Source organism: Miniopterus natalensis, chromosome 3, assembly GCF_054644295.1.
Source record: "Miniopterus natalensis isolate mMinNat1 chromosome 3, mMinNat1.hap1, whole genome shotgun sequence".
Classification (NCBI taxonomy): Eukaryota; Metazoa; Chordata; class Mammalia; order Chiroptera; family Miniopteridae; genus Miniopterus; species Miniopterus natalensis.
Genome location: NC_142083.1, coordinates 84,338,074 through 84,366,009, shown reverse-complemented (window position 1 = coordinate 84,366,009; position 27,936 = coordinate 84,338,074). Strand labels below are relative to the sequence as shown.

Here is a 27,936-nt window from a genome sequence, read left to right as displayed (position 1 = left end):
TGACGCTCGTCCTCTGGGGCTCGGCTCTCTTCGTCTGCGTTCGGCCGCGGCCCGGAAGGGCGCCCATGGAGCGGGGTCTGTCCGCTCGACCGACGGCTATGGCGCCGCTGCTGGAATATGAGCGGCAGCTGGTGCTGGAACTACTCGACGCGGACGGGCTGCTGGTGTGCGCCCGCGGGCTGGGCGCGGACAGGCTCCTCTACCACTTCCTCCGGCTGCACTGCCACCCGGCGTGCCTGGTGCTGGTGCTCAACACGCAGCCGGCCGAGGAGGTGCGGCCGCCGGCGCGGGGCTGAGGGACCCCGAGAGCGTCGGGGGCCTCCTGAGCTGTGCAGGCCCCGGCGCGGAGGCGAGGTCTCAGGGCCGTGCGGGGCTCTGACGCGGGTGGGAAGGCGCTGGATGAGGGTCCCTGAGGCCGAGGCAGATCCCTGACTGGGATGCGAGAGGACGCGAGGGGGATGCGGGTCCCTGACAGGCGCGCGAGGGCACAGACGGATGGGAGGGGCCCCGAGGAAGATGCTGGTCCCTGACCAAGGACAGTGAGAGGGATGCGGGGGCGCTGAGAATGAGGGGAGTCGTTTGAGGAAGAGGGGGGACGGAGAGGAGGGTCGGAGGCTCCTGAAGGAGATGGATGTTTGTAGGAGGATCGGAATAATGAGGGAATCCCAAAGTTGGATATTCGAAGGGCTTGCCGGGGTCTAAGGAGTGGGATCCGTGAAAGCGGGGGTGCGGAGGGAATGGAGGAATGTCTGAGGGTAAAGGGGAGACGTGAAAGGTGCTGAGGCTGGGGGGAACCTCGGAGGGAAGGGGCCAGGCTGCGAGGGTTCGCCAGAGCTGTGCACGGAGCGCAGAGCATCAGAAGGGAAGGGGCTGGAACTGAGGATATTGGGGAAGGTACCTGGGGTTGAGGAGGGGGATATACATGTGCCGGGGGTGCTGAGAGGTGACACACATGTGCTGGGGGTGCTGAGAGGTGACTCAGCCTGGTCCGACAAGTCAGGTGGCCAGGAGGAAATGTCCGCCGAGGAGTGACCGCAGTCTCCTTGAGGGCAGGGGTCCTGTTCCATGACCTAGGTCTCTCCAGGGCTTGGCATAGCTTAGCACAGCACAGCCGCCAGCCCCGCCCCAGCCCCAGCCCCAGCCCCAGCCCCAGCCCAGCCCCAGCGACGACAGTACTGGGGGGATTGAACTGACCGTGCAAGGGCCAAGGGCCCCAGGGAAAGGATGAAATTCCCTCTAGGGTGGGTCTTGACAGAACTCATAGTCTGCACATTGCCTGGGAAAAGGATCCCCCGGATCTCTTCTCCACGTGGTACAAACCTGGCTGGTGGGAATTATTTTGTAGGTAGCAGAAGTCTTTTAACTCAGGGTTTTTTAAAAGCCTTTTTAAAAATGCTAACAAGTGCATTGATTCCTTAGTGTAAACCTTAAAACAAAAACAAGAAAGCCCTAGTTAAGTGTAGACTGGCTGTTTGATCAACATGAAACAGTTTGTATATTCGTTATTAATTTCGTTATCTCTGAGAAAGGCAACATATCGTTGTAAATGCAAATGCCTGCACCCTGATAAAAACGGCCCCCTGTATTAAACAGCCTACTAATCAAGTTTCATTTGCTTTAGGAGTATTTTATCAATCAACTGAAGATAGAAGGAGTGGAACACCTCCCTCGACGAGTAACGAATGAAATCGCAAGTAACAGTCGCTATGAGGTTTACACACAAGGAGGTGTGATATTTGCGACAAGTCGAATACTTGTGGTTGATTTCTTGACTGATAGAATACCTTCAGATTTAATTACTGGTAAGAATTTGAAATCTTATTATATATAAATTTGTACACTCCCCCTCCCCCTTTTTTTGGCCTGTCCCCCTTTGCTGAATTCTAAATTTAGAACCTTGTGAGTGGCATGTATTTGCTCAACATTGTCCTTTCAGCCATTAGCACAATATCTGACACACTTTAGATGCTCAATGAATATTTGTGACCTGAATAAGTAAATAAATGCTAGGTTGACTTTTCCTTGTGTTCTAAGCTCATAGTCAGTAAATACATGATAATTGGGTGGCATTTGCTTTTAGAACCTAGTCAAACTTGAAATGTTTATAAATATTTTTTGTATATATCCTAAAATATTTTGTTTTCTTCTCATGGGAAAGAGTATTCTTCCCATGATGTGAATTAAACCAAATAGTTGCTTAATTATTTTGAGAAGACTGGCTCAATTTTAGCTAGAATTAATATAGAAAATGAATTATTATTATTTGTTTTTTCGAAACCTTTTCTGATTTCCCCAAAACTAATTTAGAGGCTCTACCTCTGTGCCCTCAGGTTACCTTGTGCTTCTCGTAGCACTCAGAACACCACATAAAATTTGGCTATTTATTTGTCTATCTCATTCATGAAATAACAAACTTTGTAGGCACAAGGAACAACTTGTTCATCTCAGGCTACAGGTAGCTAGTACATAGCAGATACTAAACACATATTCGTTGGATGAAAGATGCGTGGATATATTGTGATTTGTAGTGAACTTCTGGAGGGCAGAGAGACTTAGGAAATTCATAATTGTACTTTCCACTTTGTCTATATTGCCCTGAACCTAGGAGACCAGCAAAAAATATTATTTAATGAATAAACATGTGGATGAATTCTTTATATGGTTTATGGTGAACTGATTGAGGAAAGTTTTGTCATATAACATTTATAATTGTCATAAGCCTTGGCATAGACCATACAGTCAGACTCACCTGACTGAGTGGTAATGCTTACAAGCAAGTTACTTGATTTTTCATTAATTTTTTTCTTGAGCATCAGTTTTCTCATTTCTTCACTGTTTAGTATTAGCGCCTGGTACATAGTAAACACTTAATAAATAATAGCAAAAAATGTATTGCCTTTTTATAACCAGAGGTCTTGATACATCATCAAGTCTTTTACTATTTGCTCCTTATAAGTTTTATTTTTCTTTATTTTTTGATAAAATGAAAAAAATATATTGAAACTACCACTAGATGTCAGTATTGCTCTTTCAATAACAGTTCAACCTACTTAGGCAGAGAGCAATCTGTGTCAAAAAAAATGTCCAAAGTAGAGCTTACAGGTAGTTTCTAATTAAAAGTTAATTTCTGTATGACTCAATTAACTCATCTATAAATTGAAAGTAATACTACTTCCTCCTAGGATTATTGTCAGGGTGAAATGAGATAACCTATGTAAAATTTTTAGCATTGTGCGTAGCACATAATAAACATTGTGTGATTACTGTGTGTTATGATGTTTCTGTCCTCAGGCAGTTTAGTGGAGGGGACTGATGTAGAGAAGTATTTATAATACAGTATGAGATGAGATATGAAGTGTTCTGGGAGCACAAAAAATTTCAGTAGCCTTTTGTGGAACTAGAATTGCCCCAGAAATTTGTTGCTTTCATTCATTCACTCATTCATTCATTCATTCATTCATTTTTAAAGGGGACTAGGCTCTCAGGTGGTGGCACTTGGTAGGAAAAACTGGGCTTTGTTCCCAGACACACATGATTTGGAGCCTTTGGTCTCCCATTATTTGTTGGATGACCTTGATTAAGTTGCTTTCCTTTCCTGGTATCATAAAAATGCCTACCCTATAGAATTATTATGAGGATTAAATGAAATAAAACTCTATAAAAGTACCTAACCCCAGGGCCTCAGATATAATTTTTATTCTTTTCTCCTTCCTCCTTCTGGGTTCCAAAAGAATGACAACCTTTTTGGAGCACAGCATTTTCTTAGATTGAGGATCATCTTTTCTTTAGAAGTTATTTTTATTATTTTTAAATTTAGGTAATATTTCAATCTAGGCCAGTGAGTGTGGCCCAGTAGAGTACTTGGAAAAATCCACCTACTAGGTACAGAATCTTTTCTGAGTAGTAAATTAGTTATGTGCATGTATTGGGTTGATTGAAAATCCTTTGTCTCCAAATTCCTAAATAATGCTATTAATTTTTACCATATTTGAAAAACAATTTGCTTAGGTAGAATAAATGTTAGCTCCACCCGCCTTGATCCAAAATTTAAACACTAAAATAGTAGAATCTGAATTGAGTTTATTAAGTACTAGAAGGGGTCATAAATTACTATTGGTGTCATTTTCCAGAACCTAGGAGTGATGACAGCTGGAGCAAATACATGCAAGTACATTTATAGCAAATATATATATAAGTAACTGGCTTGATTTACATGTAAAAGACTGAGAATCATCATAGAATAATTCAGTTTTTGATCTAGAAATGATGTCTATGAATTCTTATGTCATCTCATGCCTCTCCCTAATTTATCAGTAATCACAACACATCAAAATTCTATATATATCCTAAAGATCATCTGGTCCAGTATTTGTTTTATAAATAAGAAAACATGTATAATTTTGTTTTTGTGATTTAGAGGTGTCATCACCACACCCACATAAAAAAACACATATGTATTAAACATTAGATGTTTTTATTTTAAATGAACTAATTTACCTCTCGACTGAATACTCTGATTCTGAAAATTAAATTATTCTAATAGGTGATGCAGATGTTGCCCAAACTTCTGAAATGTAGCAATTTTGTGAAGTTCACATCTGAATCACATATAAAAGGAGAATTAGTGACCCACTTAGCTTTCAGAAATTCTTCTTCCACTATGCCAGACATGCCCCACCCCAGGGCCTTGGCTCATATCTTTTCCTCTGCCTGGAACTCTCTTGACCCGCATGGTCTGCAAGGTTTACCTCCTAATCTCCATCCGGCCTTTACTCATATGAGGCCACTCTATCTAAAATTGCAAACCACCACCCTTCACACTACTCCCTCTCCTCCTCTGATTTATTTTTTTCTCCTCAGCTCTTATCACCTTATAACCTACTGAATATTTTACTTGTTATTATATTGTTAATGTAAGTGACATAAGGACTACGTGCTTTCTTTGAGCCTCTATCCCCAGCCTAGACCAGTGCTTGCCCATGCTCAAGTAGGCACTCAAGACAAATGTGATGAATGAAAGTGAGCCTGAAAATTACATGTCTATTCTGTAATTGAAATTATAATTTTCCCCCTCAGGCATCTTGGTGTATAGAGCTCACAGAATCATCGAGTCTTGTCAAGAAGCATTCATCTTGCGTCTGTTTCGCCAGAAAAACAAACGTGGTTTTATTAAAGCTTTCACAGACAACGCTGTTGCCTTTGACACTGGTTTTTGTCATGTGGAAAGAGTGATGAGAAATCTTTTCGTAAGGAAGCTGTATCTGTGGCCGAGGTAAATGGCACTATGTGATCAATTTCTGAGCGAGAATCTAGTGTCATTTAATTTTGCACTTTAATGTAATGTAAAATTTACTGTAATTAGACTTGATACATGCTAGTCAGGTTCATAGCAAATGCATCCAAATATAAGTACTATATGGTCACCACATTTATCATTCTTTTGAAAGGAGAGAGAGATTTGATAGTTATTTTTCTGGTAGCCCATCAAATCCATCCAAATACAGCCACATTATCTTTTCTTATCCACTTAGCAAAACCCCCAGCGATCTATCTAGACTCACATAACAGCAGTTGTAGGTGAACTACAGATTTACTGGCTAAGACTCCCACTTCCACTTTGTTAATTACCCATCAGGGAAATAATGCCCAAGGATTTTGAAGAATTTCTGTAAATTTCTAGGAAAAACACAAGGTTTCAATTTTTCAAATATTTTGCAAGCTCTGCTAATAGATATTTTAGTTATACTATATGGTATTTAAGAGTATTTGTAGTCTTTTTTGTTTCTTGATTATACCCTATTTTGGGGATCAACAAACTTTTCCTGGAAGGGGCCAGATTGTAAAGATTTAGGCTTTGCAGGCCTTGTGGTCTGTTAGTTGCTCAACTCTACAGTCCTAGCATGAAAGCAGCTATAGACAATGCAGGAACAATGGGCATGGCTGTGTTCTGCTAAGACTGTTTATAAAAATTGGCCCTGGATTTAGCCCAGACCATAGTTTGCTGACCCCTGCCTTATTTAAATAATTCCATTCATGGAGGTTAAAAGTATTTCTGAAAACATTGTCATTTTGCTTTCTATTTTGTTTGTTTCTTAATTGCATTTATAAAATAAAACTTTAGAATATTAAACTGAGCCCAGAAATATATAGCTGTTGAAATTAATATTTGAAAAATATCTGTCTCTTTAGGTTCCATGTAGCAGTAAACTCATTTTTAGAGCAACACAAACCTGAAGTCGTAGAAATCCATGTTTCTATGACACCTGCCATGCTTGCCATACAGACTGCTATACTGGACATTATAAATGCATGCCTAAAGGAACTAAAATGCCATAACCCGTCACTGGAAGTCGAAGATTTATCTTTAGAAAATGCTATTGGAAAACCCTTTGACAAGGTACTCTATTTCTTTTCCTTTTTAAGCACAGTTTGTTATAATTTTAAATAATGTAAGTTATTTTAATATTTGCAGTGATCTTAATAAGAATCTACTTTTGTTTATAATTAAATTGGAGGTGATTTAAAGTATAGATAGCTTCTTTGGTTTACTGAAAAGTAACCATTTGTAGTAAAATATGTGGATTAGCAAATAAGCACAATTCTGATTTTGCAGTGATTATCTCTTATTTTAAATATAATTAAGAGAAACATAAACTTTTTGCTCTTAAATAACAACATTTGGATATCTACAGGTAGAAGAGTTTTATATAAAATGCTTGAGAGTGATCATCTCTTGTTTAGAGTAAAAATAATTTGAATGAGTTTTCATTACTGAGGAATGTGAAATTTGTTATCTAAAAATTACATTCTGAATTGAGAAAATGGTAAAACTTTAGTTCAAGGAAATTTTATTCTGATTTTCTTCATCATAGATTAATATTAATACAAATAGGTAAATGTCTAAGACTGAATTGTAGATCCATAAAATGCTTACATTTTAATAATTCCAAGCAACTTTTTTTCCCCATATTTTAGTAGACTAAGTTCCTTTCTTTAAAAGTCTAAATCAGCCTCTTTGTCACTGGAAATAACAGACTAATTTAAAAAGGGAAAATTTAATTCCTCATTTCTTTGGTTCTTCCAAAAAAATCATGTATTTTACTGTGAAATAATGATACATAGAACTAATTTCATGATACATAAAATGAAATTCCTCTATTAGTAAAGTAAAGCTTATTATAATTTAATGCCTGGTGAAACCACACAAACACAGAAAAAACCCTTTACATTCTTTTAATAGAATGTCTATATCCTCAATAAAAACAAAACATAGTCTAATTATGTTTTGCAGTAAATCTCTGTTTAACCTCCCCTGGCTAGTAAAAGTCAAAATATTGTTTTAGGTATTCTTTTAGTAACCAAATCTAAATATAGGTATAACTTGCATCTTGTTAGAAAATTAAACTTTTGTAGATGATTTTGCAAAAGAGACCAAAAAAAAAGAGAGAGAAAGAGATGGGTTGTTGTATGTCCCAGTTTGTCTAAGATAGTTCTGGTATCTGCCTGTTATCATGAAATAATTATTAATAGCATCATTTCATTTTTACAAGAGTCCTGGTTTGGATTATAAATTATATGGTCCTCCAGATATTACACCCGCACAGTATTCAATTTGTTAGATAGATGCCATATAGTGATACTGCTTCCCTATTATGCTACCAGTCCTATCCTTTTTAGTTACAGAATCATTTTGTGAAGGAAATGTTCGTGTGTGTGTGTGTGTGTGTGTGTGTGTGTGTGTGTGTTTGTGTGTAGCTATGGATGTGTAGATATGTACATTGTATTTACAGTACTAAAGATGTTGTGTGTTTTAGGCAACTTTTTAGAATCTTAAAAAATATTCAAATTTTGTCAGTTTGTTAATTTAACAATTTAGTCAATTGGTAATTTAACAACATTTTCCCATCCATGAATCACATTTAAAAAAACTAAACTCTTTTACACCAACAAATTAAGGTACATTGTTGCTTAATTTAATGCCGTATGTGTCCCTGGTTCATGCTCTCTGCTCCATTGTCCAACTGGATCCCACAACTTTATCAATCCAGGATAGGGTCACAGCCAAATTTGGCAGAAATTGAATATCCAAGCTGCACGCTTTGACTCTTCCTAAAAAGAAATCATTGATTATCTATGTTTATCAGGCCTTTCCTCTTCTGACTAATAATGTAAATATGGATAATTATGAATTGAGTCTGTGTGATCATAAAGATTCTACTGATAAGGCACTCTGCATTGTATTTGAAAAATTAAACTTTATTTTTAGAGTCTTATGAACTGAAATTTTCTATCCAATTACTTGGAAAATAGTATTTTGGATATTTTTTTATTGTGGTAAAATGTGCATAACACAAAATTTATCATTTTAACCATTTTAGGTGTATAGGGGATGATGTTTGTAGAAAGTATAATCTGTATTAATAATAGCTATGTTGAACATATTTTAGCAATACTAAATTTTATTTTTGTTTTAGACAATCCGCCATTATCTGGATCCTTTGTGGCACCAGCTTGGAGCCAAGACTAAATCCTTGGTTCAGGATTTGAAGATATTAAGGACTTTACTGCAATATCTCTCTCAGTATGATTGTATCACATTTCTTAGTCTTCTGGAATCTCTGAGAGCAACAGAGAAGGCTTTTGGTCAAAATTCAGGTGGGAGATAAAAATACTAATGTTATCCTAGGAGCTGACTTGAATATAGTTCTGGGTTTTGTTGAGGAATCAGGTGTGGGGAATGCTATATTCACCTACATGGTATACTAAGTTTTCAAATTACATTTTGTGTTCCTAGCACAAGATGTAGGTTTTATTGATAGCTAATGTTTCTTCCTACTTAACTTCTGTTCTGTATAATAATAATATTCATATCCATTTTGGGCAATTTTATTTCTAGAAAAGACAGTGTATAATACAGGCAGTTCCCAACCTAGAAATAGCTTGCATTCTGGAAGTTTAGTTGTTAAGAATTTAAGATTCATTTTCCCCGCAGAAACAGTAAGGCAGTATGGGGTTTCATCAGCTGGAGTGCTGATGACCAAAGATAAGAGATTTGTAAGGAAACATGCACATATGACTGGCCACTCTCTTGCTTTCCTATCGATCACATTCTTCCCCCACTGTTGTGACCTCTCTCCCTGCTTGTCTAGGCCAGTGATTTTTAAAGTGTGGGCCCTCAGGCCAAGGTTTAATAGGGTTACTAATTTTTACTGCTTCATCAGGGACGTTCTTGAGTGATAAAACTGCAAATGCATTGAAATGAAGAATATATTAACGGCTAGTACACTTTGGTTCCACTGTCTTGCTCGTGCTCAGGCACCAGCAGTGCTACCCACTAAGGCTTTTGCACCATCATAGGAAATGTCAACACAGTGGGAAAAAGTCAAATAATGAGTTAGTGTTATTATGTCAATAGTTGTATTATTATGAAGATAGACCCCTCCCTGAAAATATGTTGACCACACTTTGAAAACCACTAGTCTAATCAAACCATGACGGAGGCCACAGTAAGGGAGAAGGCGTGGTTCAGGGAAGAACAAGATGGCGGCCAGGTGTGTATATAGATCATGTGACCATCAAATATTCTTTAAAATTAACTGTAAATTGAAGGGTTGTTGTTTTTTTAACTCTTTATATTAGGTTGGCTATTTCTTGACTCCAGCACCTCAATGTTTGTAAACGCTCGAGCAAGGGTTTATCGTGTTCCAGATGCCAAAATGAGTAAAAAAGGCAAAATAACCGAAAAAGTGGAGATTAAAGAAGAGCAAGGTACCTTAGCTTTAAGTGTGTCTTTTATTTAAATATTTGGTATGGAATTGCTTATCAAGTTACACTAATTTTAAATCTTTTTTTGGCCATGTGAAAAATGTGTGCCTGTCTGTTAGTGTAGGTTATATGTAACATGTACTGTATGTTGAAAGCATTCGCCATGGTAAGTCTTAGAATCCATTACCAGGGAATTCCAAGTAACAAATGCCAAATATCAATCAAGTGTATTTTTACTGCTGCAAAAGAACTATAGATTTTTATTTTTATTTCAGAGTAATTACTGTATTGGGCACTTACAGTCTTAGTGGAACATTTTAACATCCCTTTAGTTTTTAGAGAACATCTATTAGAATGAGGCAAATGCAAATTTTATTCCAATACTCATCTACTAGGTATAATAAATATTATTGTTTTTTAAATTAAATTTATTGGAGTAACGTTGGTTAATAACATTGTATAATTCAGGTGTATAATTCCATAATACATCATCTGTATACTGCATTATGTTCTCACCACCCAAAGTTTAGTGACCTTTCGTCACCATATATTTGACCCCCTTAACCCTCTTTGTTCTCCCTGTCCTCTTCCCCTCTGATAACCACCATACTATTGTCTATGTCTGTGAGTTTGTTTTGTTTGTCCATCTGTTGCTTTCTGTTTTATATCCCACACATGAATGAAATCATATGGTTCTTGTCCTTTTCCATCTGACTTATTTTACTTAGCACAATACTCTCAACCTACATCAAACTAGAAAGCTTCTGCATGGCAGAAGAAACATCAACAGAACAAAAGGCAGCCAACAGAATGGGAGAAGATATTTGCAAATGATATCTTCCATAAGGGGCTAATATCCAAAATATGTAAAGAACTCATACAACTCAACAACAAATATATCATTTGTTATTTAAGGCATGGGATAAGGTTAATGCTTACTTTCTTTCTAGTTCAAAGGTCTATTTTAAAACTTAATTAAATATATTTATTAGTGATGTGAAATAAAAGTTTACTGTTGTCTATGTCTAGTCCATGTTCAGGATTGTGAAAATCATGGGGATTTTAGAAACAATAAGTAACTTACTTTCTACAGATTATTTTGTATAGCAGGTCATATATAGCATCACAATTGACAATAACACAGAATATCTCTTATTAGTGGCCATGAATATCACTTTCTGTCAAGGCATTATGAAACCTGTATTAATGTTGGTTTCAAGTGCCTTTGATTTAAACGACAAGGAGACCGTTTTCAAGGAAGCAGACTCTCTCTGGCATTATGGGGGAAGTTCAAAGTAATGGGCTTATGGAATGGTGCTTGTGTTACATGTTTTGAAAGTCTTCGGAATACTTCATGGATAAATATTATCACATAGAATGAGATTATCTTTTATTTCTACACAGAAACAAAAAAGGAACTGGTCCTAGAAAGCAACCCAAAGTGGGAAGCGCTGACCGAAGTACTGAAAGAAATCGAGGCAGAAAATTTGGAGAGTGAAGCCCTTGGTGGTCCAGGTAGGAAAAAAGGAGATGATATCTGCTTTCAAAACCAAGCAAATGAGGCTTTTTGATTAGCTCTTTAAAAATAGTTTACTATTTTGTTTATATAATGTGGAAGAATGAATGCCAGATGAACACTGAAATCCTAGCAGCAACCCCCTATCTATTCATTTGGTGTGATTTTCTCCAGGTTAAATCACTGTATATTCATGAAAGCAGGTTCTTTTACTGGTTGGGTTCTCAGGAATTCTTTTTAAAGATACAGCTAATCTCCACACCTATACTTACCAGGCTTGAAATCTGGAATCCCCAAGGAATGTTAGGTTTTATTTTCTCAGCAAGGATCTTTCCAAAGAAGCCTAAACTATTATATGGAGTGACATTGACCTAGCCTTACAAAAATTACAACTTTTAGGGATACTCTCTTCACACATGAGTATACTAGATTAACATAGACTAACCCTGAACTAAATTTAAAAAATAAAACAATAGAAAAAAAAAGGAAATTCAATTTTTTTAAAAGTATCTGTTGAGTCTTTGAAATCCTCCAAAGCAGTAAAGGCAAGCACACAATCCTTGTGTTAGCAAATACACTGGTAATATTATCCCAGAACTTATGGTGCTGTGATTTAAGACCCAAAGTCATACATGCTTACCTAGAAAAAGTAAAAAATATAAAGAAAAAAGAGAAGGAAAAATATTATGTCACCAGCCACTATTAACTTTGGCATATTTCCTTCCAGGTTTTCTATCCTGTATTTTCTATTTCACACTGTTAAAATCTTATGTAGATATAATTTCTGGATATAGAATTGATGAGTCAAATGATACTAACATTTTTTAGTTCTTGAGACATTACCACATTGATTTACAGAAAGTTTTTATCACCTTTCATTTCTTCTAGCAGTATAAGAGTTTATTTCTTTTTTTCTTTTTTTTTTAATTTTTTTTTTCTTAAATATATCTTTATTGATTTCAGAGAGAGGAAGGGAGAGGGAAAGACAGATAGAAACATCAATGATGAGAGAATCATTGATTGAGCCCGCAACCGGGGCATGTGCCCTGACCAGGAATCGAACCCCGATCGCCTGGATCCTAGGTCAACGCTCAACCGCTTAGCCACGCCCGGCCGGGCAAGAGTTTATTTCTTTTTCACTTAGCTAACAATGACTAGAATGTCTGTCTGTGTGTGTGTGCACAAATATGTATAATAATTTTATTAATTTGATTGGAGAAAAATGTTATCCTGTTTTAAATTTTGATGTTTGATAAACTCAATATTTTCTCAAATGCATTTTCTCTTTTGTGAACTTAGTTTCCTTTACTAATTTAGGCTATGCCCTTAGTTTGTATCAGCTTTTTATATAGTAAAGATATTAACATTTATTGTTACATAAAGTTATTTTTTTGTCTTTAGTGTTTTTAATGCTCAGTTTTTTATTCTTATAGAGTCAGTCTTAAGTTACAGATATCCATCTTCTCTGAGAATTCTTTTGTTGTTTTTAAGTCTAGAAATCATCTGTAGCTGGAGAGATGAAAAATAGTCACCTTGTTTTATAATTTAATATTTAACATTTGACTGTGTAATCCAGTTGGAATTTATTTTGGTGTATAAGATTCTCTGGAAATTATTAATTAAAAATAGCTTCTTTAAAGCCTCCATTATACCATGGCTATACTTTCATAAGATTAAATATTTCTGGCTTCAACTTTACTCAAAGCTTTATGTAATCCTGCATCTAAGACCCTTTTTAAACAAATTGTAAATGTATCTTTAGCACCAAAAAGTAAAATGTGTCTTCCTTGTGAGGAAAGGGCTGAGGGGGCCCATCGGGAATAGAAACATAACATTGTTTTCTAATTTTAGGTCAAGTACTTATTTGTGCAAGCGATGACCGAACATGTTCCCAGCTAAAAGAGTATATCACTATCGGAGCAGAGGCTTTTTTGCTGAGACTCTACAGGAAAGCCTTTGAGAAGGAGAGCAAAGCTGAGGAAGTATGGATGAATTTCAGAAAGGAGGACGGCTCAAAGAGAATTACGAAGTCTAACAAAAGACCCAAAGACCCCCAAAGCAAAGAAAGAGCTTCTACCAAGGAAAGGACTCTCAAAAAGAAAAAACGGAAGTTAACGTTAACTCAGATGATGGAGAAACCTGAAGAACTTGAAGAGGAAGGGGATGGCAAGGAAGGATATCCTAGAGACTTATGCAGCAGCCCAGAAAGCTGCTTAGAAGAAATTAAGCACGAGGAGTTTGATTTAAACTTGTCCTCTGATGCCGCTTATGGAATTCTGAAAGACCCCCTCACTATCATCCACCCACTTCTGGGTTGTAGCGACCCTTACGCTCTGACCAGGGTGCTCCATGAAGTAGAGCCAAGATATGTGGTTCTGTATGATGCAGAGCTAACGTTCGTTCGTCAGCTCGAAATTTACAGGGCAAGTAGGCCCGGAAGACCTCTCAGGCAAGTTATACAGAGTATGAACTGTATCTTAAAGGTTTCAAGTTCACGGTTCTTTAGGATTTAGCACAGAAACTATACCAGTCGCATGTGGGTTTTCTTATCTTTAACATTCCATTGTTATGATGTTGGTTACATTTATGAAACCTTATTTTGCTTTCTGATGGATCTGGGAAGTTTGCATAGGAGGGACATCCAATGTAACATAACAACGAATCCAGGGGACCACTTGCTGCTCTGCTGTTATGTTCCACATTCTTTTTGTGTTGGTTTGTAGTTTATGGGGTGCTCTATCTGAACACGTCTAGGAGATTTATAACATCCTAACTTCTCCCAAAAATTAATATAATTGTGACTTGGCCAAGTAATTTTAATCTTCTAAAATGTCTTTCTTATAAATTTTAACAAGTAAGTCTGAGTTACATTCACATAAAACTAAAATATTTGAGGAATTGTTGTACCAAGTTTTCTTGAGTTTCAAGAAATATCAGATGAACAATCTTCAGAAATATCAGGTGAGAAAATGAAGCCTCTCAAAAAATATAGTGTTCTGGCTCTCCAATTACCTGAGGGGGAAATGAACAGCAAAATTCATATCCTGAACACAAAAAGAGAGCCAAAAGAAATTTTTCTAGCAAGTTCAATGCAGCCTTTCAGAGTAGAGATGGAGGAAGTGGGTCAGAAATAATGCAGAATGAAGAGATTAGATGAAGCTGGTAAAATAATTATAGGCTGGTAAATTTTTCATACTGTGCTATTGATCAACTTTGTAGATAGCCTGTCTGTTCTTTGTTGCCTGAGAATAAAATAGTGTGATATTTGCAAACAAAATGTCAGAATCAGAAGGGACCTGGAAGTTCAACTGCTCACTCTGTCAGTGGAAAACTGAAGCCCACAAATGGGGAATAACTTGCCCTCAGCCATATGGCACATTCATGAGAGAGCTAAGGTCTCTGGACTCATTGTGCAATGGTCTCTTCCTGGAGCACGCGTCAAAGAATCTAGGAGATGAAAGCTAAAAGAAAAATCAAGGGCTGAAAAGGGGAAATATCTCTGATAGAAGGTGAAGGAAAGGAACAGAAGAGGTGCTTAATTCGTCTTCTTAGCAACAAACAAGATAGAAAAGCAGACCTTTTCTAAGAGAAAAGCATGTACCAGGCATGAGGAGCCCGATATAATCCATATTCTTCAGTGTCTGTGTGCTTATGTAAAAAGTATGTGATGACTCAGTGCTGTTAAGACATGAATAAAAAAAGAACTGAGGAATTACTTGTGAAGATAAAGGTCATATAGATTTCATTTGTTTATTTTTCACTAACATGAACTTTCATAAGCTATCCAACTTTTAATGCTTATTTGGCAGAGATGCAAAGAAAATTTGAAAAAAGAGAAGCTACTGAGATTTTGTGTTTTCTGATTTGTTTATAGTTTTAAGAAAAGAATTATTCTACCCCTCTTGTATTTCAGTGTTTGCCTGAATTCTGTCCCTCCTTTCACAAAAGAAAAAGACCCAAGTAGTAATGAGACCTTCAGGTGGGGTTTAGGTAGCTTAATTTCAGTATGTGATAATGGAACCTTTCATCCTTAGTCAAATAGTTATTATTTGAGCACTTCAGGTTGCTGATTTCAAATGCTATGCTCTTCCTTTCGGAGATTAAAAGTTATGTCTTTGCAATCTAAAAGAGTTCTGTCCCAACTTGCAGGGTTTACTTTCTTATATACGGAGGTTCGACTGAGGAACAGCGCTATCTCACTGCTTTGCGGAAGGAAAAGGAAGCTTTTGAAAAACTCATAAGGTAATGTGTAGGTCAGTCTGAAAGCACAAACTCCTGGAGGCCTTTCAGATGCAGCGGCCTCTCTGGCTGGGGATGTCTAACCGCCACCCAGGAGAGTGGAGAGGGGAAGCAGGTGGAGGGTCCCGTCAGGGTAAACCAGGACTCAGGTCAGCGCATGCTTGCTTTTCTCTCCCTCCTCACCGTCGCCAGTTGCCTACAGTGGTTAACTAGGATATTCAAAGTGTAAGGAGAACTGCTTTTCTGCTTGTAAAGAAATATAACCTAAAACACCAGAAATATAACTAAAACACTCCTTATCTAAGAAATATATTGTTTTCTTTTTATCCATCTACATTTACTTCACATGAATTTCTTTTCTAATCCTTACTCAAGGCTATTTTTTCCATTGCTTTTCAGAGAGAGTAGAAGGGAAAGAGAGAGAGAGGGAAACATCGATGTGAGAGAGACACATCAATTGGTTGCCTCCCTCACGCTCCTCAACTGGGGCCAGAGGTTGAGCCTGCAACCGAGGTTCATGTCTTTGTCCAGAATCAAACCCAGGACCCTTCAGTCCTCGGGCCGATGCTCTAACCACTGAGCAAAATCCACTAGGGCTAAGAAATACGTTCTTAAAGCTCTCTCTCCCATGCACAAGATTTCTCCCATTCCTTTGAATTCTGATTTTTTTTCTCCCTGTACAATTTCCATTGTCTGTGGGTGGGTGACTCCTTAACTATTTACTGGGAAATACTTTTACATCCCATTTAGTTCAGATCCATAGATTGCTCTGGGAAAATATTTTTGAAAAGGTGCGACATTTGAACATACGTGAATGTTTTCGAGAGTGAATGTCCTTTAATGTTCTATATCCAAATAAAAAAAGCTTTTAAGTTTAATATAAGGAAAATGTTTCTAAGTGAGATATTTACAAACTAGATGGCTACTTCTCACTTCTGCAGGTGTTTGAGAAATCTGATAACCTCCCACCAGGAATGTTGTTAAGGAGATGGAGATGGCAGCTTGGTGAGGGAAGATAGATCAGATGATCCCTTAGGGGCCTCAGAAGCCAGGGAAGGGGCTGGACACAGCTTCCTTGAGCCAAGGCAGAGAATAGGTTAGACCAGAAGGGGCTGTGACCTGAGTTGAGTGTGACTGGGCCATCCCTGTCTTCCAAGCCTCAGACATGGGCAATGACAATGGGAAGGCAGTGATCATTTTTAGTAGCAGCTAGCCTGCCAGGGCCCTAGACAAAATTTCAAAGTGGACAACCATCCTTCCACACTGGTTGTGGACTCTTAGTATATGCATAAAATATACACATACCCAGTTTGTCCAGGGCATGCATTCCTGGAAACAGGTGTTTATTGACTCAATGGCATTGAGTCTTTATGGAGGGGCCCAGCATACTGCATGGAGAGTATCTTTCCCTTCCCTTCAACTCCTCTGCAGTTGTAGCATGCCTAATTCATGGATTCTTCCAGCTTTTAGTCATAAAATTATTGGTCGGTCCTTTCAGCCTATGAAAATATATTTTCTATTAACATGCTCTGTGGAATGGTTTATATGGGGTATGTGTGTTTTGAAAAAATAATTCAGAAAGAGTGATAACAAATAAGGTATTATATAGGCTATCTGTTCTTATCCAAAGTTTTTAGTGCTTCTCTCTGTCTCCTGGATTTTCATTCTCCCAAGAGTCAGTCAACAGATATTTATTGATCATCTATTATGTGCCAAGCCCTGTGCTGATTTTAATCACTTAAGTTACAGTGGTGCAGAAAAAGGCTCTGCCTTCTCAGAGCTTGTCCTCTAGTGGAAAAGACAAACATTAAATAATTAAGCATTCAATTAATATTATAGTAACTAGACGTGTACAGAGTGCTGCTGGCTGGGTATAATAAGAGAGCATGTCAAAGAGATCTAACCCAGTGTGGGGATGAGGGACACAGCTTCATTGAAGAAGTGATATTTAAGCTGATACATAAAGAATGTGTGCTAGTTACTAGGTAGACGAGGTGGACAAGGGGGTTGTGTTGACTGAGGTGTGTGTGAAGGCTCAGAGGTGCAAGAGGGCCGTTAAGAATTTAAGACTTGCCCAGCCGGGCGTGGCTCAGCGGTTGAGCATTGGCCTAGGATCCAGGCGATCAGGGTTCAATTCCCGGTCAGGGCACATGCCCGGGTTGTGGGCTGCAGCAGATCAATGACTCTCTCATCATTGATGTTTCTCTCTCTCTCTCCCTCTCCCTTCCTCTCTCTGAAATCAATAAAGATATATTTTTTAAAAAATTAAAAATGTTTACTGTAGAGACCCCACAAAATTGTTTAAAAAAAAAGAATTTAAGACTTAACTCTGGCCCTGTCTGGTGTCGCTCAATGGTTAGAGTGTTGGCCTGCTCACCAAAGAGCCGCGGGTTTGATTCCCAGTCACAGGCACAACTTGGTTTGCAGGTTTGATCCCTGGCCCTAGTCGGGTCAAGTGCTGCAGGCAACCAATCGATGTGTCTTACATCGATGTTTCTCTCTCCCTTTCTCCCTCCTTCCCTCCCTCCCCCCTCCCTCCCCCCTCCCTCGCTCCCTCCCCTTCCCTCCTTCTCTTCCACTCTAAAAATCAATGGAAAAATATCCTTGTTTGAGGATTAACAAGAAAAAAAGACTTGACTCTGAAGGCAGTAAGACACCATTGAAGAGTTCTAAATAGAAAAGTAATGTAAGTATATTTTTAAAGGCTCTCTCTGGCATCAAACTGAGGAATGGATGGAGCAGGGAAAATAGTCAGAAAGCTACTGCAATTGTCTGATAAGAAAAGGTAGTAGCCCAGATCTGGTTGATGAAGAGAGAGGAACAGATTTAATAGATATTTAGGAGATGGAATCAGAGAATTGGTGATACTGGATGTGCACCAGTACCTCCTAACCATTCCTTCACTCTTTTTAAAATATCCTTTGCCTAAGCCTTCTCTAATTAAAGCAGTTGTCACCAAGTTACAAGTGAGCACATAAAGCTAAAATATTCAGATTAGGTTACACATATTAGTGTTCATGTCGAGGATCCACAAGGCTAGGTGATTCACTAAAAGGACCCACGGGAATCAGAAAAACTGGTATCTCATAGTTACAGTTTATTACAGCAACCAGATACTGATTAAAATCAGCCAAGGAAAGAACATATGAGGCAAAGCCCAAGAAAAGCCAGGCATAAGCGTCTGGGTGTCCTCTCCCAGTAGAGTCACACAGACGTGCACAATTCTCCCAGCAGCAGTACATGACAGCACACACAAAGTGTTGTCAACAGGGACGCTCACTCACCTAAGCCTTTGGTGGGGGTCAGTCACATGGACACAGAGTACCAACCTGACAGACTCCACCCCAGGAGCAAAAACACATTTTAGCGTAAAGCATCTGATCCAACTGGTGCTGTGTGGCCCCAGGCCTCAGGCATACAAACACCAGGCAGAATATTCCAGGGACTCAGAGCTCATCTCCCAGAAGCTGGCCAAGGGCCAGTCCTAAGGAGACAGACCCTTTCTTGGAAATGTGCAAGGTTTGAGCAGACCAAGCTTCCTGAATTAACGCTTTCCTGCAGTGTTGTAGCCTGAGGAAACTGGTCTAATGTGGGGAGAAAGGTACCTCTGGAGTGAGTTTTTATGCTCCAGGCTTCCTTCATGAGGCTGCCTCTTCCCCAGTATGTCAGGGAATTCAGCCTTGAAGAGAGTACATTTAGTAGATTGTAGCAGTGTTGGGAACCCCATGTCATTCCTGGTTTGTATAAATGATTCTACACATCAAAGGGCTCAGTGAAGAGGTGTAGATAAGCCTGGCACTTAACTAGAAATCTTACTCAGCAGAACCCCAAATGTGGACTGTCTCCTACGTTTCAATCTATACAGTAGTTTCCATAGCAGATTTTAATGTAATTTTATCTGTGGCCTGGCATAATTTTCTAAACTCTCTCAGTGGTGATTGTCTACTTATTGTAAGTTAGATCTTCCCATATTACATAGCAATCAGAGAGTTATACTATTTAGAATCTTAAGATATTTACTTTCCCAAAAAACCTGGGGAATTTGAGAAGTGTTTGTTTTGAAAAGCAAAATATATGTGAGGTGCATTGCTAAGAGAGCATTTGCACTGAACCTGCACTTGCAGAAAAATTTAATGTCAGAGTCAGATAATGTGCTTGTGCCAGGACCTCCATGGTGATGTTGTAAGAGCAAAAGCAGTGCCACTATTTAAAATAAGCAGAGAAGAATGAATCAAGCAAGCTGGTGCTGAAAAGATTGTTTGACAGGACTGAAGATCAGTAGATTACAGATGAGTAGAGAGAAGAAAGATTGCCCCTTTAAGTATTGATAATAAAATGCTCCCTGGGTTGAAAAATTAGCAATAACATTCTGAGTATACATAGTTTTGGAGAGGTCACTGCCTTTCAAAGGAAGGGCTGAGATTATCTGAAATGTTACAGTTAGAAAATATGATCACTAAATGGGTTAGCCCGAGGGCTTGAATAAGTTCCCACTGGAAGAGACTCTAGTTCAGCCCCTCCTCTCTGTATTGTCATGTACAAGCTGTTCAAGTGTCACTGAAGATGTTGAAGCAGAACTAAGAAACCTCAGCACTTTACATTGAGTGGAAATAGGAATCTGAATTTTTTAACTGTGTCTGTCACATAGATTAACTTGAATAACTATGATAAATGTTCAAAACAAGGGACAGAATATTTATAATTATGGCAAATTTCTGTTAATTTGAGTTACTGGTTAAGAAGACATTATTTTCTTCACAACCGTGGTTTCAGGAGTTTATACTTTCTCAGATTCAGTTTACAGTTATGTTATAACATTTCATGGTAAACTAGCTGTTTTATTTAACAGTATTAATTGGAGCAGTTGTGGAATCATTTGAAAGTAATCTTCAGTGTTTTAGCATAATCATGGATAATTAGGGGATGAGGTTACCACATTATAAGAAAGGTACACATATAATAACAGCTGACCTTTCCCTAGTGCTTATTACATGCTAGGCACTGTTCTGAGTGCCTTACATAGAACGTGTGTCCTTATAACAATCTTTTGAGGCAGGTCTTATTATTATCCCCATTGTACAGATGAAATCAAGGCACTAAGCCATTAAATGACTTGCCTAAGGCCACACAGCCAGTAAGTAGTTTCAAACCCAGGAAATAAGGATCATCCAGAGTCTGCACTGTAACCATGCTGTCCAGCCACTCCAGCTTACAAATTAATCAGGAGACTGGGGTACCCCCAGATGTGATATGTAGCTTAGCCAGTAAAGAACAGGAATAAAGAGAGAGAAAAATCCCCAACATTAACCCAAATGTTAAAAGAAAAAGTAATTTAAGAGCAATAATTTTTTTGAATGATGGGTCCTTGGTCCTTAACTAGAGTCTAGTAGATGTAATGAAACAGTAATGAGCGGCTGCCACAGCCATTGTCATTGCACAGAATTTTTTAGTAGACAACACTTGACACTAATATTAAGCATAAGGAGGAAAAATGGAACTGGAACTATTGTCTACCACCTTGTGTATAAAATGTTGTACTGATTATCACTGTGCATTTGTATATCATTTCAAATAGTATAGAAATTAAAATATATAATTTCTGTTCTTTAGTAGTATCATTTAGGTGCCCTGCTCTAAAACTTCCTTTGCCATCCAGAGTGGTTGGAGAGTTGGTCCATCTGGTTTCGTTTTCTTCCACTGGAAAATCTTTGGTGTTTTAACCCTTGTTGAAACTATTGGTTAATATTGAAGATTCTTCTTTTTCACCTTACCCTGGTCTCCTTTATTGCAGTTTGTTCAGTGTTCCCCATCCCCCCAACTCCCCGTGGTTGCTTTGTTTCCTCAACTCAGTTGCAAGCTCTACAAGGGAAGAGACCAGCCTTATACATCTTTCTGTCATACCTTGCACTAATTGAACACACAGCACTTGTTGTTTCATGAATTGAATATAGCATACTTTTTCTTTGATTATTGACAATCTTGTCATGATTGTAGTTCCTGATTACAAATCTTTGTTACGAATGTGCAGTCCTGTTGATCCAGGTTAAGGTACTGTGCTACCTTGAAGACAAGAATTATCACCTAACTATGTTTGCACCCAAAGTACCTAGCACAGCACAGAGAAACACTCATAAACATTTTTAAATAAATGCACCAGTGAGTGAATCAGTGCTGCTCTACCACATAACCTGGGATGTTGATCGTTTTGTTTAAATCCCTGTCAGAAATTTGCTTTCTTGATTTAACCCTGATTTTCCTTTAAAATTGACAGTGTTTAATGGAGTTTTTTAAAATCAAAGTTCTATTGTGTATGTTTTCATTTCCTAAAATCATTGATTTTTAACCATCCCTATTTATGATTACTCTGAAAATATTGGCATATAAATGATTTAAATTATTGTTAACGCTCAATAACACATTAGCATGTTTTTTATAAAAAGTTTCAATAACCTCTGCAGCATTTCTTTACATGCTTATTTCATGTCTGGAAGTGTTTGCAGGACATGTAGAATAGAAAATAAACAGCTTTTTTAACTCTGGAAGATGGGAAGTAGTACTCAGCCAAAACATTCCTTCTTTTACCCACCGCTTGTCTGGGCACATTGACTTCAATGTGTTTCTTATATTCTCTTTTACCACTACAGTCATGTAGGTCATTTTCTATATTATAATTTATAAAAGATTAAAGTATGGAATTTCACACTTAGTTCAAAATATGTTTAAAGTTGTTTTCTCTCCTAGGGAAAAGGCTAGCATGGTTGTCCCTGAAGAACGAGAAGGCAGAAGTGAAACAAACCTAGACCTGGTGAGAGGCTCCGTGTCTACAGGTGGTCCCGCTGACACTCGGAAAGCAGGTGAGTCCTGCCCTCCTGTTGCCTGTAAAGGAGGGTGTGAGGTTCCAGAGTTTCTATACAGAGGCTTGGTTTTTCTCAACAAACTTAAAAATGAATGTCTACTCCCATACCCTAGTCTCAACTCTGCCATTTATTAACCACGATGTCCTTCCTGAATCTAAGGCTTCTCATCTGTAAAATAAGTGTGTGTATTGGGGGGGGGTTGATGCACCCCAGGTTGGAAATTAGTCATGTCCCAGCATTGCTTTTAAATATGGTTGGTTGAAACTCTGAATGTACTTTTGCAAAGAAAGTTTTGTAAATGGTAATTATGTTGTTATCTTAACCAGAAGAAGCCAGTTGAACCAGAGATAAATAGATAAGAGTTGTTTAAGGACATTCCTACTTGTCTTTCTGGTTTCATTTGTTGCTTCTTGGCACTTCTCCAGATCCCAGCTGTGCAGTACTGGTGTTGCTGCACAGTATCCAAACTGCAACAGACCACCAAGACCTTCGGAAGTCCAAGCACACCATGATCAAAGAATAACCATTTCCAATTCCCCACATCCCATTTCCCCACAGCAGCAGCTGAGATCAGCCAAGTGACAGGAGAAATGCAATATGATTGAGTTGATTTAACCTTTTGTGTGGTCAAGCACAGTTATAGCAGTAGGTCTTAGAATTTAGTGTAATTAAGAATAACCTCAGCCAGCTGGGCGTGGCTCAATGGTTGAGCATCGACCTAGGATCTTAGGCGATCGGGGTTCAATTCCCGGTCTAGGGCACATGCCCGGGTTGCGGGCTTGATCCCCAGGGTGGGGCGTGCAGGAGGTGGACAATAACTCTCTCATCATTGATGTTTCTATCTCTCTCTCTCCCTCTCCTTTCCTCTCTCTGAAATCAATAAAGATATATTTTTAAAAAATAAAAATTAAAAAGTAACCTCAGCCCTCACCTGATGGCTCAGTTAGTTGGAGCATCGTCCCAAACACCAAAAGTTTGCAGGTTCGATTCCCGGTCAGGGCACTTATCTAGGTTGTGGGCTGGATCTCCAGTTGGGGAGTGTTCAGGAGGCAACTGATCGATTGATGTTTTTCTCTCTCTCTCTCCCCAGCTCTCCTCTCTCTCTAAAATCAATAAAAATATGTCCTCAGGTGAGGATTACAAAAAAACAAAATAAAATAACCTCAGATGCTTGTTAAAACTGTAGATTTACAGGCCTTAGTTCATAGACATTCCAGTTCAGTAGATCTGAAATGGGGTCAGCCTCTCAGGCTTCTGATGGACATGGTCCTTGGATTACCTAGGTCTTTTAGAAGAAGATTCCTATTAACTTGAACAAGTTGATGACATTTCATACAGAACTTCAGAATGTAAGGCAGTATGAAGGACGATAGATTTGAGCATGTAGATAGCACTCAGAAGGCTACTCACAGAAGTATATCCTTTTGAATTCAGTCCTCTAAGCCCTGTGTTAGTTTCCTATGGCTGCTGTAAAAGATTACTGCAAACTTACTGACTTGAAACAAGACACATTTATTATTTACAATTATTATCTTACAATTTCAAAGTCCTGTGGGTCTCACTGGGCTAAAATGAAGGTATTGGCAGGGGTGCATTCCTCCTGGGGGTTCCACGGGAGACTCCCTTTCCTTCCCAGGTTCTAGAGGCTGCCTGCATTCCTTGGCTTATGGCTCCCTCCTCTGCCTGCAAAGCCAGCAGTTTCAACTCTAACTTTCTTACTTTCCTCTTCCACGTTTAAGGACCCTTGGACCTGCCTAGACAATCCCAAATAACCTCCCAATCTTAAAATCTGTAATTTAATCACATTTGCAAAGAACTTTTGTCTTGTAAAGTCACATATTTATAGGTTCCAGGGATTAGGGCAGGGACATCAATGGGCCATTATTCTGCTACCACAGCCCTTGTGTTGTCCTTACCCAGAAGCATTAGCATTGCCTGAGAGCTTGTTGGAAATGTAGTCTTAAAGCCTACCTCAGACAGCATCTGAGATTGACCAAAAAAGTAGGTTTACAGTTGTAGTTGTAATACAAATAAATAATACAGTAATTAATAAATAATAGTATAAGAATAAACTTTATTTTGTATACTCACAACTGTAAGCCAATTTTTGCCAACCTGTGTATAGAATTTGCTCTTCACCATATGATTTTATTCATATGTGGGATATAAAACAGAAAGTAACAAACTAAAAACAAAACAAACAAATTCATAGACACAGACAACAATATGGTGGTTGCCAGTGGGGATGGGGTGGGGGTAGGAGAGAGAGGGTAAAAGGGGTCAAATATATGGTGACGGACGATGAATTATGGAATCATCCACCTGAAATTTATATAATGTTATTAAGCAATGACACCCCAATAAATTTAATTTTTAAAAAAAGTAAATCTGGGTAGTAGATTTACTTCTTTTTTAAAAAAGAAGAATTTGCTCTTGAACATGATCCTGGGTGGTTCACACACATATTGGAGTGTGAAAAGCTCTGTTCTACAGTGTTCCTGTTTTTCCTACCTTCTGCCATTTTCCCATCTCTGGACCCATTGATACAGGCACTCAAAGCTCCAAAACTAATCACAGCAGCTCATAAGGCAGTTTATTCAATGAGCATTTTTAGGCATCTGCAGTGTGCCAGGCTCTGCCCTAGGAATTGGGAATACAGTGACCAGTAAAATGCCAGTGCAATGATGAGAGACGATAGGGGGATCTACAGAGGGAACGTGATAGCTAGTGTTTATGAGCCGTTGTAAGAAAGGAAGCGCCCATTGATTCTCACTTTCCTCCTCTGTTTAGCTTAGGAGAAATTGCCTTTAATTACTCTGTAAATAAGCCTTTTTGAAAATATATAAAATTATGGAATAATAACACAGTACAGTGTAACTGTGCATCATAGATTAATAACAGAAGCATAATTTTAAATTTTAATAGTTATATTCCATCTTTGCAAGTTCTTCCTCAGTGATATTACTTAAAATGCTACCTTTTCTCAATAGGTGGCCAAGAACAGAAATGTACACAGCAAACTATTGTGGTGGATATGCGTGAGTTTCGAAGTGAACTCCCGTCTCTGATCCATCGTCGGGGCATTGACATTGAGCCGGTGACCTTAGAGGTTGGGGATTACATCCTGACTCCAGAAATGTGTGTGGAGCGCAAGAGCATCAGTGATCTGATTGGCTCTTTGAACAACGGCCGCCTCTACAGCCAGTGCATCTCCATGTCCCGCTACTACAAACGGCCAGTGCTTCTGATCGAGTTTGACCCCAGCAAGCCTTTCTCTCTCATTGCCCGAGGTGCCTTCCATCAGGAGATCTCCAGCAATGACATCAGTTCCAAACTCACTCTCCTCACCCTTCACTTCCCCAGACTCCGGATTCTCTGGTGTCCCTCCCCCCATGCCACCGCGGAGTTGTTTGAGGAGCTGAAACAGAATAAGCCACAGCCTGATGCAGCGACAGCCATGGCTGTTACAGCAGATTCTGAGTCCCTCCCCGAGTCAGAAAAGTATAACCCTGGCCCCCAGGACTTCTTGTTAAAAATGCCAGGGGTGAATGCCAAAAACTGTCGCTCCCTGATGAACCACGTTAAGAACATTGCAGAATTAGCAAGCCTGTCACAAGAGGAGCTCGCAGGTGTTCTGGGGAACGCTGCAAATGCTAAGCAGCTTTATGACTTCATTCACACCCCTTACGCAGAGATTCTATCTAAAGGGAAAATGAAAAAGTGAACAGTAGTGGCTGTTCTCTTGTCCCGTGACTGTGCTTTTCAACTGTTCCTTGCCAGCATCGTAGGTCATTATTAATTATTAGCTCAACATTTCATTCTCTTCCATTGTTTTTAATGATCATGCTGTTTCCTAGTCCAGTGGATCAGAAGCCAAGATTCCTTCTTGAACTTTGCATTTAAGCACCGTCTTGACTTTCTTGTGCCAGCTCTCCTCCTTCCCTGCCCTGTCCATGCCAGGGTTTGTGTGTTCAAGTTTTAAATGAGGCGTGTCAGGATCAGGTAAAGTTTTTGTAAGTGCTTATAGAAGGCCATTTTTGAGACAAGCCAAAACTTATGTCTACTACACAAACTGACAAAACACACAATTGTGTTTTCACCCTCTGTCATAGAGGAGCCCCTGGAACACTGAGAAGGAAACACCTCTTTGCTGTCCCTGACCAGTTTCTCTCCACCGCATCTTCCTCAGATACATACTTCTTCCCTCTGCCTGCCTCTGAGAAAAACTCGTGGGGATGTCCCCTTACTAATTTAAGACAACCACCTCTAAAGCTGGCTAGTTAGTTTTCTAGTCATCTGAAGAGATGTAGATGTAGCACTCAGTTGTTCAAAACCAGTATTTTAAAACAAAAAATGAATTTACAGAATTTTATGATATAGGTGAGGAAGGAACCCTTAGAATTCTCAGTTTTTACTGAGATAGCTAACCTCCTAAAGATTTGTTTTTCCTTCCTTAAGTTGAGATAAAAGGACTGTAAATAAATTGAAAATCAATGTATAGAAGATTATATAAAAAGTCTAAAGAAATATATATGTATTTAAAAATTCATAAAGAGCCCTGGCCAGTGTGGCTAAATGGGTTGAGTGTTGTCTGGTGCACTGAAAGGTTGTGGATTCAATTTCCGGTCAGGGCACATACCCAGGTAGCAGGTTCAATCCCCGGTCGGGGTGCGTGCAGTAGTTAACCAATGATGTTTCTCTCTCACATCAATGGTTCTCTCCCTCCCTCCCTCTCTCTTTCTCTCTCTCTCTCCCTCCCTCCCTCTCCCCTTCTCCCCTCCCTCCCCTCCCACTCCTGCTCTCTCTAAAAAACTAAAAATAAAAAATATATTTAAAAAAATTCATTAAGAAAGCAGTCTCATTCTAAACCTTCCAACTAATTTCATTTAGCTTTTTACTGAGGTGTACATAAGGGGCATTCATAGCATCTTTGTGCAGTTTTTAAACTTTTATATTTAAACATTATTAACGTAGGTATTATTCACATATTTAATAGTGCATAGTAAAATTTCTACCTCAAGAGCTGATGCAGACATCAGTTCCGCCAGCCATATCCCACTGTTTCATCAGTGTCAGCCGTGTTTCTGTTTGTCACATGCTTGAACTCAGAGGAGACAGCGGGCCATGTAACACAAATGGTTCCAACTTTAACAAAAGTACTGCTTTTAGCTGTCCTCTCCATACTGACACCTTGATTTCTTGGTATGTTAACGTATGTTAACACAAAGTATCTGTGGATATTGAACTCTATCCAGGGGTGCTACAGGAATGAATGGAGAGGCATCAAAGAGCCCTACTGGTTGTTGTAGAACTCTGCACACAGATTTGGAGAGTAGAGAAGACAAGAACAAAAATTAGTCTAAGGGAGAATAAAGATTTGGGCTACTAATTTTGTCCCAGGGTTAAAAATATACCCTTGAGAATAGAAAATGAAAATGTCAGATAGCTGTATGTTAACTTTCACTTTCATATGTATTTATTTAAGAAATACATACAAAAGTACATTAAAATCATAGTTAAAAGTACATTAAAATAGCCATACAACCTCAAATAGTCATG

At 38.7% G+C, this 27,936-nt stretch overlaps 1 protein-coding gene across 1 annotated transcript; it reads left to right on the top strand.

The window, feature by feature from the left end:
• On the top strand, window positions 1-27,104 carry ERCC4 (ERCC excision repair 4, endonuclease catalytic subunit). Its single transcript, XM_016196219.2, has 11 exons — window positions 1-272; window positions 1,622-1,802; window positions 5,077-5,272; window positions 6,190-6,397; window positions 8,475-8,655; window positions 9,640-9,768; window positions 11,170-11,280; window positions 13,133-13,730; window positions 15,431-15,523; window positions 22,262-22,374; window positions 25,368-27,104. Exons 1-11 carry the CDS (start codon window positions 66-68, stop codon window positions 26,099-26,101), a joined length of 2,751 nt encoding a protein of 916 aa, XP_016051705.2. The 5' UTR covers window positions 1-65; the 3' UTR covers window positions 26,102-27,104.
• Window positions 27,105-27,936: the final 832 nt, after the last annotated feature.